Source organism: Anas acuta, chromosome 4, assembly GCF_963932015.1.
Source record: "Anas acuta chromosome 4, bAnaAcu1.1, whole genome shotgun sequence".
Lineage (NCBI taxonomy): Eukaryota > Metazoa > Chordata > Aves > Anseriformes > Anatidae > Anas > Anas acuta.
The window spans coordinates 1,527,304-1,541,210 of NC_088982.1; the positions used below are offsets into that span (position 1 = coordinate 1,527,304).

Below are 13,907 nucleotides of genomic sequence, written 5' to 3' on the forward strand. Positions count from 1 at the left end.
GGAAATATATAACAACCTACGTATTTCTTCATTGCGTAACGTCAAAGTCTACTATTGCTCAACTGTTCTGGTTTTCGCCATCCAGGAATCCTCCAAAGCCTCCAGACTTTCCATAAAACTAAGGAATAAGGAAGGCACGGCAGTAAGAAAGGAGGATTTTCCCTTCTGTCTCCATGACTGCACAAAGGTACTAGTGGACATAGTTTGTCCTGTCCTTCTACCCTAAGCCATTTCAAGCCATTTCTTGAATGCTTCTTTCAAAAGTTACCTCATTTTCAAGCAAACGCCACAAAAGAAGGCAAAAAATCACTACAGACCTCTTTTTAAAGACTTCTTATAACAGCCCAGTCATATAAGCAGCCCCCATAGCTTTAACAAGAACAGAGCAATGAATTAGAAAGTTGGGATTCAGACCTGCTCCTTAACTGCCTTATTTTTGGAAATGGGAGAGGGGTTATTTGTTGGCTTGCTGGCTCCACCTTCCATTAAAATTTTGGGATGGAGAACATCCTTCAATGCAGACAGAGGGCACAGCTGCAGGGGCACAGCGGCCACTTTTCAGACATTCACAGCTTTGCTTTTTAATGTGTGCAGATGCCAGAAGAGCTCCACGACTGAAACGATCACTCATCTTCGCAGTGATCACTCAAGTGACAACTGCTGCGGGACAATAAAACCGAAGACTGCTTCTCTTTGCAAAGTCAAAGCAAAGTTGTTTGGTTGCAAAATCTAAACGCTGGCTAACAAACATGGCTTTAGTCATTATTTGTATGCACTGCTTCCATTAGAAACAGATAATAACAAAAAAAAGGAGGAAAAAATATGTTAACATTTAGATTTTGAAAAGCAAAAGCAGGAATCAAAGCCAGGAGAACCCATCCACTGTTGTGTCTATGGACTTGTCACTTTTGCAGGGGATGGGATCAGACAGAGACAGGAGCTGCTCAGCTCCCAGCCAGTTTCACTGACCACTACTGCAATATTTAGGCTGCAAATAGTCCAAAGCGAATTCACATTTAACCCTCAAAAGCTGTTTTAATTAATTGTAACTGCACAGTTGTCTTCATGTACGTTTGCTACAGAACTGGAGTGTAGCTTGCCTGAACCAGCACCCACACACGCAAGGCAGGGCTAACACAAGCTTTCTGAATCCGATCTGCAAGAGATAAATCATCCTTACACATTCGCTGTACGCCCCACTGTCTCATCTGGAAAAATTATCCCCCAAGCCACATCAAGCCTAAAACACCCCCACGTCGAAAAAGCACGTACCTGAGAAGCTAAAAACTTGTAGATGTGTGAAATGGCCTCAGAGCTGCTCCTTGCGAGGTGAACCTGCCCCGGGCTGCTCCGAGCCACCGATGTCCCTATGTTGATGTTAGGTCCTACGCTCTGAAGACGGGGTCACATCATGTTGCTAATTATATCTTAAGCAACACTGGAAAAGAGCAACCCTGAAAGGCCTGCATTGAGGAGAACTTTCTATTTTCGATGGAAGGGTTTCACAGCTGCTAGGAATCTATTTAGAAGCACACATGGAGTTGTGAAATTTAAGATCTTCCCGAAAGCATGAATTTCAAATGCTCATGAGAAAAGGCCTGTGAAAGGGTCTTGAATGTTTTCACAAGACTCGTGAATTTGTCACTATTGTCATCTGCTCACGAGCAATCCAAGACGGATTTGATCCCGAGCCGTGGCTGCTAGTCGGGAGCTCAGCCTCTGCTGTCTCCTGCTCAGCAACCTTTGGGGAGCAACACCAGGGGAGTTCTGGAGTAATATTGCCCTTTAACACTGCCCATTACGACAATGGTAGCACATTGAACACGCTCTTTATGGACCAACATTTGCTCGAACAGTAATTCCCATAAAAAGAATGGATTGGAGTCTCTGCGGTATTAACACCGCACTTGATACCCAAGAAGTGAAATGACATATGGGATCGTATTACTTGTGTTACAGGAGAAATTAGATCAAGAATACGCCTTATATGCTACAAGAAAGCTGCTACAGCAATTGACTGTAAGGAGCCAGAAGAGGAATGAATGCAATGCTTCACCCCATGGTTGTTACAAAAATAGCCGTACCTCCTGTAATCGTAGGTCACATTTTACATACCAATGCCACAAGCTTATTTTGGAAGGAGAAATGAACAATGTCTTAAAGAAAAAAAAGAAACAAAGAGGAGAACAGAGCTTTAGAGGAAAGACACAGCCAGTTCTTCTTGGTTTTAATCTCTTCAACCAGATTTCAGGATAATTTTCTCAGAACAACCAAGCACAGTGCTGGCCTCGGTACTGTCGGATTCATTTATTGTACTTTCTCCACTACCGAGGCAAGTGGCAAACATTGCAAGCCACCTACAGTACAGCCCCTTGAGCAGAAAATTACAAGAGAATAGAGCAGATCAGTATGCGCCTGTTTGTACAAAGCATTTAGCCAGGCTAAAGGTTTGAGAGACTTGTGTTCAGGCCAAAAAAGTAATGTCTTTGCAAGGTCTACAGGCTTGGGCCACCCAGGGCAGGTCACAGAGGGACTCTAACCTCTCTTCCAAAACATTTCACCAATGAAAGAATCAAGGAACAGGAACCGTTAAGCCCTTTACAATGAACAAAGAATAAAGAGTTCAAACGCACACAAGAAAAAGAGACATCCACTGTAAATTAATTACGCAGAATCGGAGGAATCTCTTTCTGTAAACTGTTCACGGCTATACGCATAGGGACAGGGTCTTACACATAGTGTGTGGTTAAAATACACACACCTGGCTAATTTATTCCTCAGAAGATCATTTCGAGGCAACATTTTCTCTAAATTACATGACACCACCAGAATTTATGATGGAAGACCTTCAGGATCGAGGTTATAGCAGCTCCTCATTAGGGGAATCTGAAATATCCACTTGTGGTTGCATCTCTCAAGAACAAGTTTTTGTATTAGGTGAAACAACCACATCCATCTTCCCTCATGAATAATCTAGGTCTTAAAGCCATTGTCCTTAGACAAACTCTTCGAAGACCATCTTAGAGAAGGCAAACAACAGGACATCTTGCTCCTCACCCAGAGGTGCAAAATGACACCTTGAGGAGACTCAAGCTGAAGAAAAAATTTTCCATGGACTCTGGAGAAGCTCAGAAGGCAAAAATGAAGGCAGTGATAGGTAGGAAATTGGTAAGAGGAGCAGAAGGAAGGTCATCCTGGCAGAAGTCATACTGTTCTCTGCACAACTTCTGCTGAGCTGATATGAGCTACACCTCCACCCACACCATACCATCCAGCCCTGCTTTGGTATTGTTCCCCATTAATAGCCACAGCAGCAAAGCTCATCCCCACCTATGATATTCCAGAGAGCTGCAAGGAGAGGGAAGTCATCCAAAATACACTGAATAGCATCAACTTACATAAAAAGACTCTATCACTGGCATTTGCTCCTCTGGTGGAACAAAGATGAGCCTAGAGTTGTATGAGTGCCTAGAGAGGGCTGGTCCAGGAGCTCTGCTGGGAGGAACATCCTCAGCACCAGAGAGAAACTCCTCGTTACTGGGCCACCAGACATTTTCAAGAACAAAAATGGGTACTTTCGGATGAAATTGTGTGAAATGTGTGCAATGAACGTCGGTATCTGCTAATCTATAGGACAGGTCTACAGAATCAAGTTACAGATCCACACAGCTTCCCAAACCCAAGACCCAAGGCGTGCAGAGGATGTTTCTTACCAGATATGAAGTTCTGAGCTTCACTAAAGTACCAATATTAGGAAAAATGGACTGAGTACCACTCACCTTTAGCTTATTTGAGCTGAAAAGGTTGACAAGTGCCAATAGGGTGGGTGTCTGTGCTGGGTGGGGAAGGGAAAGAGGGTGCAAAGCTTGGGGACAGCGTGGTTAAACAGTGAGCTGTGAAAATTGCCTGAATTAAAGCAATTGATGTAGTTTGGTCTTGAAACCAAAAAAGTATTTTTACTGAATGTTAAGGGGAAAGTGGTAGAGGGGACAGCTGTTAAAAATGTCATCTGTCTTTGCTATAGCAGAACAAACCTGAAAACATCTGATCTAGTTCAGCCTGCAAGGAGATAAAATCCAGCTGCATTAAGTAAATGGGGTTTTGAACTCATTGTTAGTTTCTTTCCATATATTTTAAACAATTCTAGTTCTTTAAAACCCAACGCACAGGCAGCCCCGCTGAGAGGCCCATTACATTTGCTCAAAAGAGAAGTGAATGGTGGGGATTTGCAGGGATCCAGGTCATACCCTCAATGTTTCATTTAAATAGGTGTGGACAGAGGCATCCTCTATTCCTTAAGTGAGTTGCAAAGGACTTTAATTATGGGGAAGTATCAGTAAGCATCCTTAAAAATGCTGAAGGAGACGAAGTGATGGGTTATAGGACAGATGAACGGAGAACGTAAGGCAGAAATCAGGTGATGGTGAGAGGTGGTGTAGGAAAGCAGAAGTCCCAGAGAAGTTCACTTCCCTCTGACTGCATGCAGACTCCCAAGGTTTGCTCAAACCAGACGAGCAAACATCACCTGAGCACCGTGCTCAGGCAGGGAGCCTTGCCCAAACACCTCCCATCAGCAGCTAAGCAGGCCCGGTCTGTGAGTTCCCAGGGGTCAGTGGAGAAAACAAAGATGTTCCTCTGGAAACAAAGGTTGGAAACCCCTGGCTTAGAGGATGCTGCCTTCAGGATCCGCAGGGCAGGTGGCAAACTAACCTGAAGAGATCAGAGCCGTGGAGATTTGTCTGCTGCTGGGATCGCCTCAAACCTCTCCATCTGTTCACTGCAACGTCCCCTTTTCTCCCCCAAAACACAAACTTGCTCAAGCTTTGGCTGGTGCTTTGTGGCAGGGCAGATCCCAGCGAGAGGACTGCCCACAGTGGGCAAACACCAGAGCCCTGAACAAATACCGGGATTTCCGCGTGAGAAACTTTTCGGAGCCAGATAACGCAGCCAAAAATGAGGTGGTAAACAGCTGCGCTGGGACCCTTCTAGGCACATTTTGGCGTGCTCTCGAGTTTGGTTCAGTATTCCTCAAACTGGCTGACACATCTGGGCTTCTTCTTGACTACACCCATGAGTGGGCTGAACAAAAATTCGGAGTTTAATGAAATTTTAAATATAATTTTACGGCGCTTTTAATTTCTCATAAAGCAGCAGTTAAAAGGCTTTGGAGATTATGGAACTGCTTATTTTATGATCTAAGTATTGTAAAAACAATCTGCCTCAACCACCGCTGGAATTAGTTATATCGATGTGAAACGCTTTTGTACAAGCGAGAGCAGCCGCCTTGCTTTTTTTCCCCTTTCTGTCGCAATCTCCAAATCTGGGTCATTACGTTTGATTCCCACTACCTCTGAGTTTTGGGAGATGTGGAAAAAGAAACAGCAGCACCAGGAGGTCCCAAAAAGAGCCGAGTATGGAACCGAGGTGAAGAGGCACGGGGCCATTACAAAAAGCATCTTGGGTTGTGGATGTTATGCTGGAAGACAGCAAACCCCTTTTAAAAAGTAAATTTCTATTCTGAAAAAAAAAAAGCATCCCCTCTTCTGTGTACAAGTTTACAGAAATATCGGTGTTAGTTTTGTTTTGTTTTGCTTTTTCATCCAGAGTTGCTTTTTTTTCCCCCCTCCTTTCAAGTTGGCTCGTTGGGCTGGAGCCAGAACTCGCTCCTAAATTGAGACATAATTAGACGTGTCCTACTGTGTCTTTCTGGACAACTCATTTAACCTCTGCGCCTTATTCCACTCTAGGTTTAAATCAGAGGTGAGAGAATCTCTCTTAACTACATAAAAGGAGCTATAGAAAGCCAGGCAATAATAACAAGAGCTACAAGTAATACCTGGCCAGCAGAAAACAATTTAAAATGACTTTTGCACTTTCCTGGACTCGAGCCGTGCCGTCCGTACGCATACATCACTCGTAAAGCTGCACCAAAAGGCTTTCAAACCTCGAACGCACATCTTGGGCAAAAGGTTTTTCCTGGAAAAAAAAAAGCACAGCGGCACCCCAACCTGCAGGAGCGCTGCTCTGCAGCTCCTCGAGTGCTTCGTCCAACAGGAACCTCCTGCAACGGGCTTTCCACAGCTTCCCCGGGGGAATAATGCCACAGGAAAAGGGTTCTCATTTTTCACACGTTTCTCTCATCATAGTCAGCCTAATCGGATTTTTACAACCTTGCAGCTTCGTTTTCCCTTGCCTCTCTCACACTGAAACGCTGCTGACGTATATGGGACTACTCACACGACCGAGAAATGCGGGATTTGGCTCCTCGCGTTTATTTAATTTACTGCTTCTCCCCACTTCTCCAAAAACCGTCTTTCTGAAGGTTATAAAGTGAATAAACTGTGCGTGCAGTGCTTTGAATGTGCAAAACGCTATCCAAAAACTGCTGAGTACATTGCTCCAGAGGACGGATTTATTGTGCGGGCAAGGGGTCCCCGCACGAGCTCGTGCTCCTCCTCAGCACCACCCGGGCTTGCCTGTGTCTGGAGCCAAAGCATAGCCCGAGGCTCGCTTTTGCAGCCATTCCCCTTCGTTACGCTGATGGGACAGCAAATCCAAAAATCAGAAACTATTTTATGAACCCACGAGTCTCGAGAATTAATTTACCAGTGTCTTGGCTTAAGCTTAAACCATCACCGTTTTCACCTCTGCCATTACTATCTGTCGTGTACAGAAACACATTTTCTTCTAATGTTTAATATATCTGCTCTGATATAGAATAAATTATCTGCATCGCCTTCAAACCATGCCTAATACACAACTAATTTTTCATTAACTTTTCTCAGCACTCTCTTAACTTGCTTACACTCTTGGTGTTCACAATCTACTTAGAGAAAAGCCTAATAAACTCCGGGACTGAAATTTCGAAGCCCAGTTTCCATACCAGAGAACTCGCTGGACGTGCTCGGAACGGCTATAAAATGTTATTTAAATATGATAAGAACAGCTATAAAACCTTAGTTAAATAAGATAAGTACGTGATAAAGCTGCTAAACTAGGTAAGGCCGGGGCGTCTGGGGAGACGAAGGGGGCTGGAGGCAGAGGCATAAAAAAGCCACATACACAACTAGAGTCATAAGGGCAACGGGATTGGCACCCGCAAATTAGAAAACAAATGAATAAAGACCCTTGAAAATGGAAACACATTTTCTGAACATAACAGTCTGCTCCGTGGATCGTTTTTTTTTTTCTGGAAAGCCAAATCTCGACGCGCTGCTTCTCGAAACCAGAAGTAAAAAATCATTCCTGGTGTCAGCAAAGCCGCCCGGGTGCATTCCTGCCCCCCGAAAAGGAAGAAAAGACTTTGTCTGGGCTTCCCGTTCTGCGGCCAGCAGCGGGGTGACAGTGATGGATAGGAAGGTTACAGCCGTGGCATCTGTCTCCAGTCCCCGCCTGCGACGCACCTCGGGTGGAGCGGGTCGCGTCCCGGCTGCTCAGGTTGGCGGCACCTGCTCTTCAGTGTCTGAGTGCTCCTCGCCGAACAATTGCTCCAGCTCGCGTGGAATTTAAGGAATCAGGCTCTTAAAGCTGATATTAAATGGCATCCGTTTTACCCAGCGCCGGGGGCTCTCAGGGAAGAGGTGCTGCTTAGTGACCCAAGTTACCGGTGGGGCGGAAAACGGCAGGGTCACAAGTCTGTTTGCAGCCAAAAGAAAAAGAAGGAAGCTATTACTGATGACAAATGCTTCCTATTATTCTCGGCACCGCAGACCGTCCCTGTGCGGACACAGATTGAGAACGCAGCTGCTGATGGGACACAAATTAGGCAGCCAGAACTTAGGGTTGAAGGCGCTCGTGCAAGAAAAATAAGGTCCTGCTCGCATCAAGACGAGTGATGTAGCTGCAAACTTCAGATCTGATTCATTAAACACCGATCCTTCTCCAAGGATCCCCAGCAAAGGTTGCAGTGAATTAGCAAAAGGAGATGGCCCGATCTGAGCAGGCAAAACCCCAATCTCCGTATCAAAACAAAGCCAAAAAGGTGGGTATTTGGAAAAAACTTCCCTAAAAAATCTCCCTCTGCTCTAAAATTAAAATATCGCTTGCATCCGACCCAGCTCAGCGTTTTCCATGGCCTCTGGCCCCGTGATATTTTCGCATGTGGAACACAATACACCAGATTTTAAATGCCATGTGGCTAAAACCTGGCAAAGAGGCAAAAACCAGCTCAAAGAGATGGCTGCTGTTTCAAAAATAAAGGACCCGGCCCTACACACAGCACAGGATCAACTGTCCCTATGGGACAGGTGTCCAGCACCTGCCCAGCTCCCAGTCATCATGGGGACACCACTGCCGTTCCCTCATCTCTCTGTGGTTATTCATTTGTCCAAACATCATCTTTTTTAACCCAATTTGTACGTCTGCCTTCCACAAACATCCTGCAAGAGCCTCCCAAACCCAGAGGTGCAGGGGGATATCGCAGAGCTGCACACCAGGACCGAAGGACTGCGTAGTGCTGCTGCTCTTAGAAAAAATCACTTATTTTTGAGCTTCAATATGTATTTAAAAACAGACCCATCAGGGAGGGAGGTTCCTGCCCAGAGCTGCGCTAGCCCTGCTTTGGATTAAATTGTAAAAATAGGAAGAAGTGAGGCATTCTGTCAGTTGTGTTCTGCATTTTGTTAACACCTACAGACAGCGGGGGAATGAGCAACCTGAGAGAAATCTCAGGATTTCAGAGCTCGCTCAGGTGTTAGCGAGGTGACCCAAAATGAGCAGGGTTGAGCTCAAGCCACGTTGTTGGCACCTGCGATGCTCGCATGCACACCTCCAAATAGATTCAGCCAGTTTGCTTCCACGGCGTCTCTTTCCTAAACAGTGACTTTGCAAAAAGGGCAGGCTTTGGGGAAAAACTCCCTGCAGCAGATAGGGAAGACAAACAGCTGAGGTCGGGAGAGGACCAGAGCTCCTTAAGAACACAAGCCAGTTATTGTTTTCTGAAGCAGCCGTTGTGAGTGGACTGATTTCTGTTAGCCCTCCCCATGGTTTACCCACTCGAACTGCTCGTATTTTTAAAATACTCAAAAATACCCCAAAAGCAGGGATGATCTGGAAAGCGTCAATGCAGCATTTAGGAGAAAAAGGAGCAGCAAAGCTTTGATCTCTGCGAATTCGCCGGGCTGCTTGTGTCCTGAAGGTACTGCCAGATGTCCTCCTGGACAGCACCAGCGGGCTCTGACAGCACTGCCCTGGCTCGGGTCCTGACGTACGAGTGGGTAAAGCAAAAAAAAAAGGGAAATGGGAAACGGGAAATGGGTCTGAATCTTACGTTCGCATTCCTCCACGTCCAGGTTGAACTGCTGCAAGGCGCCCAGCGTCAGCTGCCGCACTTCGGCTTCCAGCAGCAGCTGCATCAGCGAGGTGGACAAGTGCTTGCACGCCGACATGCAGGCGGTCTGCGCCACCTTCCCCTGCAAGACAAAAGGCAGGCACATTAAGGCCACTGAGCACGACAGGGAAAAGAAGCTCCTTGGACCTGGACCGGGTCTCTCCAGTCCGCCCTTTTTTAGTACATCCCATCAGCTTTCAGACCTTGCTCTTGCAGCCATCGTCTCTGAAGGGAATCGATCCCCTTTTGGGACCACGCTGTTAGTAGAATCACAGAATCACAGAATTTCTAGGTTGGAAGAGACCTCAAGATCGTCAAGTCCAACCTCTAGTAGCAGGGGCAGACCTTGGATGTTGGGAGTGCCCAGGAGCAGCTCAAATCCAGGAAAGCCTTGGGGAATTTAGAGCTCTAGGCAGCTCTCATTACAGCATCCTACCATGGATAAGACAAGGTGCCCTATTTTCTGACATCTTGCATCGTCTACCTGAAGTTACCTTGTTAATAAAATTGTGGGGGCAATGACAACTCAAAGCTCCAGCCTGCAACAAACCCAGCACCGACGCATGTTCCACAAAAGCAGGGACATTTTAGGGGTCTGAAACACAAGGGTTGTTTTATAGCCTCGAGCACGGGGGAGCAGGGTGGCCTCCGCTCCTTCACCAGGCTTTGCACGGGGAGGGACATGAGCTCTGACCGCCGGATTTATCTGCTGCCCATCAGGACTGCTCCTAAGAGAGCTCCAGAGCACGAAGGAGGCTGGTGCTGAGCGGGTCCTGCACCTCCGGGGACCTGCTCCCCTCGTCTGCTTTTGAGGTTTCTCTCTTCCCGGAGAGCTAATTCCTCTGGTTCGTGTTTTACCGTCTTTCTCGTTAATCCAAACTGCTTTATCTGCATTTCCAGCATCTGTACAGACAAAGGGAAGGCGCCTATTTCCTGCTGGAAGGCTACAGGTGAAGAAACATGTCAGAATTAATACCGATTGTAATAATTTAACACTGGTTTTGTTGCTCTCAGGATTTTGTTCCTCTTATTTTTACCAAATAACTTAATCTTTTGCAAATGTTTGACGCCTTTTTTGTATCAACTATTTAAGTTCCTTGAAACCTTTACATTTACTAGGAAAGCACGAGCAGTTTTTAGCTTCAGCGACTACGAAAACTGAGAGTATTGTCAGTAAATATTTATTTTTAAAAACGTTTCCTGTGGCCTACAGATTCACTTTTGAGGAACGGAGGCGATCTCAAGCTGTGAATCACCGGAGCAGTCCGTGGCAAGAGGAGTTACCCCGGCTGAGCCTTCCACTTCCCCATCGCAAAACAATGGCAGGGCAGGAGAAGAGCAATCCCCAGCAGCTATTTCATCAGGATGCACCAAGTTTCGAGCGGCACGGCTTCAGACAGGAACATGACAAGCTGCAAAATCAGCACGCCGAGGGAAGGCACCGTGTCCGGGGAGAGAAATCACCTTCTGCAGGTGATTCAGTGGACAGCTAATGGGACCTGAAAGGCCAAGCAACGTTTATTTGAGCAGCAGGTTCTGGGCAAGCAAAAATGCCTCTTCCTCATCATCTTCCTCGTCTTCCTCGTCCTCCTCGCCCAGCAGAGCTGCTCGCTCTGCAGATTTTGGTGCACGCCTGCTCCCATGAACAGCTCTGCACAGACCCGCTTCAATCCATCAGCTGGCCAAACCTGATGCCGTTGGCCCTGAAGGCATCATTTGGCATGCAGAAAACCTTATTTTTTATTTTTTTTTACAGAAAGGGTTTGACTGGAAAGCAAAGCTGGCCATGATGCATGAATAAAGTGGCTTTGAGAGTAGAGGACAGAACTGAACCTGCAGCCGTGAAGCCTGGGATGTCCCAGGGGAGTTACGATGTCCGAAGAAGAAGGATGTGAAGGAAAGATGATGGGGGGAGGACTCGAAAGACAGGAGGGTGCTCAGAAGCCACCAGCTCTTTTAGCTCGAGCCCCCGTGCACCGACCTGGCTGAAGCATCGGCAGCAGCAGAGAGGAGAGCGATGGGCATGGTCACAGAGAACCGAGATCCTCCGTAAAGCCCCCTGAATGTCTTGAGATGCCCCATGGAGACAGAGGTGGAAAGGTCCCTTCTGTGAGCATTGCAGGTTTCCCAAATCACCACCAAATCGAAGCGATAAGCTTCCAAAACACGTGGCAGAGTTTTGTCCAACCTACCCAAATCTCTCCCCTCATTTACAATTACTCCGACGCCATCCCTCGTTGCTCGAGTACAAAAATTGTGGCAGATAAAATATTGTAATATGCTTCCGTATGCAGTGTGAAAATACACAAAAAGCACAAATATTTTGGCTGGGAGCAGACTCACACGAGCCCTTCGGCCAACGCTGCCCGGACCATCCTGCCCTCAGGTCGGTAAGCGTCCGACAACAATTCTGGGAAGCAGAGCTGCCAGGAAAAGAGCCGGGCTTCAGCCGGACCTCACGCCTCCAAACGCACACCAAAGAATTTCGCACGCTTTCGTGGAAACGAGGAGTGGCCGAGGAGATCCCAGAGGTTTTTACGAGCATCTGATAAATTTCAGCTGGGATTAACGGGGGGGTTTCACGCGGTGTTCCAGGTGAGGATCAGCGCAGGTTTCGTTGCTGCAGCACGGACAGGTGAGCGCAGCTTTGATCCACGAACTCGAAAGCGCTCTTACCAGCTTCGCAAAGTTGTTTCGGATCTACAGGCAACATCCATCTTCAGCAGTAGGAAAAATTCATTTTTTTTATTAAAAAATAGCAGAGCCCTGCGTTGGAGGGCAGGGTACTTCATCTCCATTGTTTACTGCCGCTCCCAGGCTCCAGGAGCGTTCATTACTCACCCCAAAACAAACACCTGCACTAAAATTAAGATGAAACATGGCAACCGTAAAGTTTAGCAGAGCCACAGGTCGTTGCTCTCCGTCATTTACTCGTGTTGTTCTGACACATTTGGTTATTTAAAACGCTGCTCGTGCCCATTCCTCATCCCCAGGCGCGGTGGGGAGCCGGCTGCGATTTGTCTTCATTACTTCCAACAGACACTGCAGGTTTTGTTGCGCTCAGGTAGTTGTGATGCTTTATTGAGCAGCTCAGCCCTGGTCCAGATGGGAAGGAGAGGATGAGAAAGGAAAGCTGATGAACTCTGGGACCTGCACACGTGCTGGGCATGGGGCGCAGGGCACGCTAAGCCCTCTCGTCCCTTCTTGTGCACCAGGACTCGCTTCCCAATTCTGTCCCAGCTTCAGAAGGACTTCTCCTTCTCAGTTCCTGCTTGGAAAAGCATCCAAAAAGCCCAGCGCCGCGTGCTCGCCCATCAGCATGGGTTTGGGCACAGGCTGCAACCCTCGGAGCAAAAACCCCCACGGGTGAAGTCAAAAGGAAGACCCATGGGAAGGTTTGCTGCCTCACCAAGAAAAATTTTAGGGGAAAACCCTTCTCGTACATCGAGCAAGGGTGGGATCAGCACCATGGAGGTACCTAAAGGGTTACCTACGCCTGCAAACACGCCTGCTCCGGTGCACGCATTCCTCCGGCTAGCCGGGCTTGCCCGAATAAAGAGTGAGTGACAAGCGACACTGGGAGGGCGTGAAGAAGAGCAAATAATTGAGATGAAACGTCAAGTTAATAAGCCAAACGCAAGGAGGACGGGAGGGAAAAGTAATTTAATCATCACGGCTTGACAGCACAACAAACTCCGCCGAGAGCCTTCCCGGCGAAAGCGGCTTGCAGGTTCCTGCAGCGGTGTTTTATCAAATTCTTTGCCAGTTTTTTCCACGGCGCCTCGTCGCAGGGAGGGCGAAGGGAATCCAACGGGAGCAGCTGCTGGCACGGCCGCCCCTGCTCCTTCCTTTTCACGTGGGATTTGGCCGGGCCCAAAACCTTCTTCAGGTGCAAACGTGCACTGCGCCTTTGAAAACGCTGAAGCCGAATCTCCTCCTGACAGCCGAGAATCCCCCCTTTTATTTCCATTATTCTTCGGGTTTAAGCACCTAAAACCCGCTCTGTTTTTAAAAAAGAGTTGGCCTTTAATCTCAGCTTTAGGAACATACAGATGGCTGACAGCTTACGCTCAAAATTAGGGGATGAAAGATAAAAGTATACGAAAGACAGTTTTTTGCCTTGTAAGCATTAACCCAGCTTTCCTTTTATTTACTCCTAGAAGGTCTGAAGGTGCCACAGGGGTTGAAGTCATCGTGCTGAACGTCTGGCTAGAGACAGGAGGGCGCAAGAAGCTCCACGGGGGACGACCGCCTCCCCTGATCAGCATCTCCCTGTGCACATAGGTTTAAAACCTTCCCAGCATTTTTATTTTTTTCATTTATAAATACAGAGATGCCCAATGACACAGACACCAGCTACGGCAGCTCCCTGTAAGATCTCTCCTCTTGCTGGCAATGCTTTGCGTGATAAAGCCCAGCACACCACCAGCCTTCTTGGCCCAAGAGCACGTTGCTGCTTCACCTTCACCTTGGCATCCACCAGGTCCCTTTCTGCAGAGCCACTTCCCACCTGGGCAGCCCTGGTGCCTGCGGTTCCTCCTCCCCAGATTCTTTGGCACGTATTTGCCATACAGATTTA

General features: G+C 47.4%; 1 protein-coding gene across 8 annotated transcripts in view; it reads right to left on the minus strand.

Annotated features, from left to right (window-relative positions):
- EXOC6B (exocyst complex component 6B) overlaps positions 1-13,907 on the minus strand; it is a 266,143-nt gene that overhangs the window by 68,326 nt on the left and 183,910 nt on the right. For all 8 annotated transcript variants that reach the window (XM_068679495.1, XM_068679491.1, XM_068679497.1 and 5 more), the window contains one exon: positions 9,269-9,410. In XM_068679495.1, coding sequence (XP_068535596.1) covers positions 9,269-9,410 — 142 coding nt within the window. The remainder of the gene's footprint in view (positions 1-9,268; positions 9,411-13,907) is intronic.